This window comes from Urocitellus parryii, chromosome 7 (assembly GCF_045843805.1).
Source record: "Urocitellus parryii isolate mUroPar1 chromosome 7, mUroPar1.hap1, whole genome shotgun sequence".
Lineage (NCBI taxonomy): Eukaryota > Metazoa > Chordata > Mammalia > Rodentia > Sciuridae > Urocitellus > Urocitellus parryii.
Window position 1 is genome coordinate 48,282,902 of NC_135537.1, and position 7,518 is coordinate 48,290,419.

General features: G+C 38.2%; 1 protein-coding gene across 2 annotated transcripts; it reads left to right on the forward strand.

Annotated features, from left to right (window-relative positions):
* The first annotated feature begins 2,225 nt into the window (after nt 1-2,225).
* Nucleotides 2,226-7,135, forward strand: Rbis (ribosomal biogenesis factor). 2 transcript variants are annotated; one of them, XM_026383795.2, is made up of 4 exons: nt 2,226-2,349; nt 4,657-4,773; nt 6,480-6,596; nt 7,045-7,135. In XM_026383795.2, the coding sequence occupies exons 2-4, from the start codon at nt 4,660-4,662 to the stop codon at nt 7,111-7,113; spliced, it is 300 nt and encodes a 99-aa protein (XP_026239580.1). In that variant the 5' UTR covers nt 2,226-2,349; nt 4,657-4,659; the 3' UTR covers nt 7,114-7,135. The 2 variants fall into 2 exon arrangements, with proteins under 2 accessions (XP_026239580.1, XP_026239589.1); XM_026383804.2 differs by having other exon boundaries at nt 4,660-4,773.
* Nucleotides 7,136-7,518: the final 383 nt, after the last annotated feature.

Consider the following 7,518-nt stretch of genomic DNA (forward strand, 5'->3'; position numbering starts at 1 on the left):
AAGAGAGGTACCCAGAAGGAGACGCTGAGCAGATGATAAATGTTCTTTGAATTGGGTTTAGTGGCCATCTATATATGAAAAAAGGAGGCATGAATAAATGAAATGACTTTTCCAAGTTTACACTCTTGGTTGGTGGAAAAGGTGAAACAGAAACCCCTGCCTCCTCACTTTATATATGCCTCTACTCTTGTCTGTATAATCAAGTTATTTCCTTGATCTGTGTATCTTCATATCACCATTTCAATATAAAAGCTAGACCCTGAGCTGGGGTTTTTTGGCTCAGTGGTAAAAGCACTTGCATAGCAAGCATGAGGCCCCGGGTTCAAACCTCAGCACCATAAGTAAGTAAATAAATAAATAAGACAAAGGTTAAATAAAAAAAAAAAAGTAGAGTCTACAAGTTTAAACACTGTAATGTCATTCCTTTAAATCTCTTTGTTTTCTGCATGTATATCAATAACTTCACATTGAAGAAACTATAGTTATGCCTGTCTTATTTCCTTCAGTATGTGTCAATAACTCTGCTCTTGTAAAATAATCTAATGGTTTTCTGTAGCTTTGGTTTTATTTTTTTTTAAATAGGATTTCTTTTTTTTAATTTATTATTTTTTTAGTTGAAGTTGGACACAATACCTTTATTTTAATGTGTTGGTGAGGATTGAACTCAGGGCCTTGCACATTCTAGGCGAGCGCTCTACCAGTGAGCCACAACCACAGCCCCTTATTTTGGTTTTGCTTCCACACATTTTAGGCATTTTATACCATCACTTTAAGGTATTTTTAGAAGGTGGTCTTTAGAAAGAACACAAAATACGAATAAACATACACTGATAGGTAATTATGCTTAACATTCCTTAATTTTTGTGATGGGCATAAACATAATAAAAGGTTTTATTAAAAAGTGACTTATTTTTCTAAGGTAAATAGTTGATAGGGCAGAAAAAGGACTTGAGTAAGGGCCTTCCCAGTTGGATTCTAGTCTGGCTTTATCAATTAGAAGTTGTGAGACTGCCATCAAAAGGATTGAACTCTTAACCTTAGTCGTACTCTCACTTGCAAAAAGAGGGGTGATATTATCTCTTATTTAAAGCAGCATGTAGGCTGTAAGTTACAAAACAGCATATATATATGTACTCCAACATTTTTCCAAAATCTGGCTTTTCCTATGACATAAAAAAGTATAGAAACATGTGAAAACTGTTAGCTTTAATAGGGATTTCCTCTTGTAAGAATTGAGTTAATTTTCCAAAAACTTCAACTCAGAATGTTTTATATATGGGAACCACAGACACAAACAATCCGCAAGCAAAAATGGTTTCTTCTATTCTTCTGTTACCTAGTACTTGTTTTTATATTCTATGTTGTGACTGGCTCCTTGTATCTCTGATGCGCAGTCAGAAATTTTCTTTTTGAAGAAAGGAAGTTACACTAAGAAAAGCATTTTAACTTTTGCTCATTACAAATGTTCCCCTAAGAGGTGATAGCTTTAGACCTTTCCCAGACTCAAGAAGATTCTTTCCACTGTGAGCCAAGCCAGGGATGCCACCGGAGGACCGCAGCGCCACCTCCTGGGGGCCCGGGCAGAGCTAACCAGGAGCAGCGGCTGAGGCTAGATTACTTGTAAGAGGTCTTCACCGCTCAGATGACTCAAACACACTTCAGACAGTTTCCGTGCACGAACCTACCCCAGAAAGTTCACCAGTCTTAGCCGTACCTCCCAAACCCCAACATCGCTCAGACTACGCGGACACCTATTTCGAGAAAGGCAAGGGACGCAATAGAGGCGGGACTTCCTTTGGTGGGTGGAACTTTGCCCTGTGGGCGGGGCTTTACGCGGCTAGCGACAGCTGGCTGGGTAGAACACAGTCTGCCCTGCGGGCGGGATTACGCCAGGTGGGTGGGAACCTGCTAGCAGGTGTAGAATTAAGCTTGGCGGGCGGGGCTTCATCCGCTCCATGGGCGGGACTCCTGACAGTGGGCGGGGCATCGCTCTGTATACCGACCTGCTGAGAAGGGTAGAACTCCACCCTGTGGGTGGAGCACGCGTTCGAGGGGCGGGGCTTCGCTCTGCAAGGCTGTGGGCGGGAACTACGCTAAGTGGACGGGGCCTCTTGTGTGAAGGCTAAGGTTGGACGGGATCTCGCCCTGTGGGCGGGACTTCTGAGTGCCAACCCCGCAGGGTGGTTGACTCCGTCCCCAGGGCGGGGCTTAGCTAGGTGGGCGGAGCTACGACTTGGGAGAGGAACCTTGCGTGGGTCCTCCCACCGGAACTTCCTGAACCGTGTGCCTGCAGATGGCGTCACCTGGAGCTTGAGCAGCTGCACGTTGGTATCGAAGATCTGGTGAGAGGTAAATGAAATTTTTTTGACTGGCTAGTTTTGAATTCGCTGGGTTTGAGGGAGGCCTGAGCCGGCATCGTGCCGCTGTGGCCCGGAGGGCTCGGTTTCATCGTGCGTACCTCTGGCAACCCTAGTGGATAACATGCCTACAAACCGAGGCCCGAAATCCTGGTGCCACCCCTTAGCAGGTTCCCAGTGCGGCACTGTTATGATCTCGATTTCCATGTGGTTGTCAGAGAATTTTCTTCCTTATATACTGGGGATTGAACCCAGGGACGCTCCCCCCCCCTTTTTTTTTTCAAATTTTGAGACAGGGCCTCGCTAAATTGCTGAGGCCGATCTCGAACCTGCGATCCCCTTGCCTCAGCCTCTGGCGTCGCTGGGATTACAGATGTGCGCCATCACGCCTGGCTAGAGAATTTTTCTTAAAATTAGGAGGGTTCCCCTACAAGGATATATAATTTTATGTTGGTTTGTTTTACGGTATGGGGGTTTGAACTCAAGAGGTTTTACCACTGACTTACGTATATCCACATGTCATTTATTTTGAGACGAAGTGGTTGAGGCTGGCCTTGAACTTGCCAACGTGGGCCTTAAATTTGCAAATCTGCCTCAACTTCTGGAGTCGCTGGGATTACAGGCAAGGCCCTGAATTGCATTTCTGCGCCATCGTGCCCAGCTATATATATTATTTGTAATATATAATACTATAATTATGTGGCTGTGTGTGTTCCATAAACATGTCAGTTCTGTTCTGTACCCGACAAAGCAGTTGATTAATAAATGAACACTAGGTGCATGGATGGGTTTTAGTCACTATTGTAAATTTTAGATTACTGTATTTGAATGGTTTTAATATGTATTTTCTGCTTCTTGTGTAATAATCATGTCTTCTCTACTGTATTCACTTCTTTTAAGAACATGTACCATTGGAATTCAATAGCAGTGCTGTCTCTCTGAAGTTTTCTAAGGCTACATTAATGGAGGATATGAATTTCAGTCAAGAGATAAAATATGAGCAAAAAAGAGACAGGAAAAATATCAGAGTTGCCTTTAGCGATATTAGGCCAGGATGGTTAGTGCAGTATATGTAAATATAGGAGTTAATATTTGGTAGATTTAGATGCCAGGCCAAGGCATATTTCTCTTTCTATATTAGGAGACAGTGAAGGTTTTTAAAATTGGGAAGGTTCATCACATGGCAATGACGTACAAGGTAGACTACTGTGAACTGGCTTAAGCAAGAGGTTGGCAAACTTTTGGTAAGGAGTCAGATACTAGCTATTTTAGGCTTTGTGGGCCATAGTTGTAATGGGAAAGCAACTATAGACAGCACACCATGAATGGATGAAGTTTTGTTTAAATAAATACTTTCAAAGATAGGTGCTTGATCTGATTTAGTCCATAGGCACAGTTTGCCAATCTATGGTCTAAAAAAATGATTCTAGCAACTGCGGCTGTAGGCAATACTACACCATGTTTTTGAACTGATTTTTATTTATATCTGAAAAGCAATATCACCCAACATTTGCACTGATCTAGTCTACGTGGCTTTAAATTCTGGTATTTACACTGGCACTAACAGTGTAATTTTGGGGCACTTCTACTTCTCTTTCCATCAGTTTTTTATCTGTGAAATGGGGATAACAGTACTTCTCACAAAGAGTTGTTTTGAGGAGTCAATGAGTTATATAGCACATAAAATATTAACATAGTGCTTGCACATATACCAAAAGCTCAGTATTAACCATTATTTTAAAAAATGTTCCTCACATGCATTATTAAATCAGATCTGAGAGCTGTTTCTAAAGTTCAAGGCTAAATGCATTTAGCTACAGAGCAAAGACACTAAGTTTTTAGGGCAAGAACCTAATTTTGATGGGATGATCAGGAGAGAATGAGAGTAAAAAGGAGAAAGAAATCAAGGATACAAAGCAGTATAATAGGAACCAAAATAGTATTGTTAGTATGTCCACAAGCAGAGGGGTAGTTGATAATGGTTAACATTGTCAGATGCTGTAGAGAAAAAGTCATGTTGATAGTATGAATTCAACTACCATACATTAATTGAGTACATCCTATGGTCAGATACTGGGGATATATTAAAGGATTGGTAAGTATGCTGTATCAATAGAGCAAAAGAATCTAGTCAGAGGGAAAGACCTAGAAATACTTTAATATATAAGAAGTTTTTTAAATAACCAGGAATAAGATAGAATTCTTAAATTGATACCTTTATTTTAAAACTAAGATTTAAATGAACTTAGTTCATAACAGTAGGCAGCTTAATTGAACTCCTCCTTTTCTTTCTTCCTAGAAGATGGGCAAGAACAAATTAAGAGGGCAGAAGCCCCGGAATGTATTTCACATAGCCAGCCAAAAAAACTTTAAGGCTAAAAACAAAGCAAAACCAGTTACTACTAGTCTTAAGAAGGTGAGTATTTGTTATGTAAGCTGACTTTATTGTTTGCAAGGAAACCACAGTGGTAAAGCTCCTGAACAGCTGAATTCTATTGAAATCAGAAGTTCTTTTGTTTAAAAAAACAAAAAATGGAACAAAAATGTTTTTTTTCAAATTCAAGTGTAAAAAGGCATTTTAAGTGTAAGTGTGAGGTATAATATAATAGTTTGATAACTTTATTAGAGCACAGGAATCATTTTTTAAAATAAAAACTACTATATGGAAAACAGTTCTTATTTCTGAACCCTCTATTCAAGAACCTACTAATAGAGCTCACATATGCAATGTCAGCCGGTACCCTTTATTTTTCTCAGGAATTTTATCTTGGGACTCAAATGATGAAAAATTATTTTGTTTCTTGAAGTGCAAAATTTGAAAAGGAGTTTTACCTTTATATTTTAAAATATTTGAGTAATTTCTTCAAGTAGATATCTTTAACATTCTTTTAAGAAAATGTTTCCAAATTCAAATAGTAGGTAGAGCCAGTTATCCAGGAGTCAGTGACTCACAGTAGTCATAGAAAAGAGATATTTTCTTTTAACTCATAAGAGTTAAGCTTTTAATCCAGCAGTTTGGCTTTGTAAATGCTGTAAAGGAAATAAATCTGAGTGATACCATGGGTTTGAAGTTGAGTTTTACATCTGATCATCTTCATAGTTGACAATGAAGCCAAGACAAATAGGCTTTGCTAGGGAAGGTTGTAAGATTGCCAGACATTATATGAGTGGTAAACTGAAGTTTGTGGTGATGAATTTAAAGTAAAGTCAGTCAGTTGGTTGTGACTTTTTTCTAGCTTCTGTTCTGGGCTTAACCAGGTTGCCAAGCAAGTTTGATCAAGGGAAAGATGAGAGGGGAAGTTGAGTGTAAAGAAGTTAAGTGATTAGATGGTGGTCATGAAAACTGTGCTGGTTGAGGAGAAAACTAGGATAGAAGAGCTGAAAATCATGAAATTGTTGGGAGGTTTAAGAATTGTTAATAAACTAAATGAGCTATAAGGAGGGGAAGTAGTTGCAGAAGATATATCATAAGAGTAGCTGAGGTAGATAGTGGAAAAGGTCCCTGGAGGTGAGACATTCAGAGGCCATATGATTAGATTTTTGATGTCACTAGGCATGAGAGGGGTAAGTGAGCCAAGGTTTGAAATATTTCATGAAGGATCAATAATTGTGGTGTTGGTAGGTGACAGCAATGAGTATGGGGTACCAGAATGTTCTCATGCTTATGGTGCAAAGGAGCTGAAGGTTTTAAGGAAATTGTTTTGATAGTATCACTGAATGTCAGAACACTACGCCCACCTCTTTGGAAGAGGGCTTCTGGGAGCTTCCATTAAGATAAGATGGACAAGGATTCAGAGTCTACTGAAAAAGGGGGACTAAAAGCATTTAAATCAGATTTGTTTTATAGATGAAAGAACGATAGCATGTTAGCCTGGAAAAGACTGGTCATCACATATTGTGGCCTGCTTATGCTAATGAAGTCTAGATAATGAGACATATCCATCATTTTTAAAAATCCAAAACCTCTTAGCTAAAATTTCCAGGTAAGACTATAACAGATTTAGTGTGAATTTGTCCCACAATTTGGTAGCGTCAGTAACACTTTTTAGGTTTAACAAGAGTAAAGATGAATACATTTTATCTAATTATTATGAGATTGTGGATTACTCTTTTTTTTAATAGATAAACATTGTGAATAATGAAAAAGTTAACCGAGTGAATAAAGCTTTTGTGAACATACAGAAGGAACTTGCACACTTCTCAAGAGGCCTTTCTCTGGAACCTCTCCAGAAAGAACTGGCAAGTAGAAATCATTAAAAATTAAAACTTCTCATTTTCAAAGCCTATAAATTGAATGAAATTTTTAGTAGTTGGCTTTATAGTATGTATGGCATATGCATTCATATTCAGATTCTGAAACATTTAGACTGAATATATGAATTTATTGTTCTACTTCCAAAAGGTGTGGACTAGAAGAAATTAAAATGGATGGGCATAGTGGTGCACACCTGTAATCCCAGCTACTTGGGAGGCTGAGGCATGAGGATCAAAGTTCAAAGCTATCCTTGGAAATTTTTCAAAAAAATAAGTGATTGGGGACGTAGTTTATTTAGTGGCAGTGTAGTTTAGTCCTCAGTTTAAAAAAAAAAGAAAATTAAGAAAGAGAAAATTAAACTGGATAATAGATTATACACAAATTATTTTTGTTATCTAAATTTTTAACTATATAATACTTTTCTCCCTTCAGAGTCCTCGGCATCATGAAAATGAACCAGTTAATGTTGATGAAGCTACAAGATTAATGGCTCAGTTGTAATGTAATGGTGATATACCAAATTCCTCTTCAAAAGACCAATAAATTAAATGTTTTATACAACTTTATTTTTAAAAATCTTGTTAATGTACAAGCATTGGCACATTTTAAAAACAAACTACATAAACAGATCTTTCCTATACTCTAGGAAAGTGGAATGTCAGAAGTCAACAAAATGTGATAAACTTAAAGTGCTAAAACAGAAGGCACTTCACAAAATCTGTTCACTGAAACAGTTACATATCCTCATTTACATCCTTCATTTTATAAGTGGCAGTGAATGTCTGTTTGGATTGAAGGATATTCAGAAATCGTTTCATGGCAGTAAAAATACTAAACAAACAGTGATTAGCCCTTGGCCAACATTTTTTGTTTTGATGTCTTGAAGTCTACTTTTATCTTCCTCTC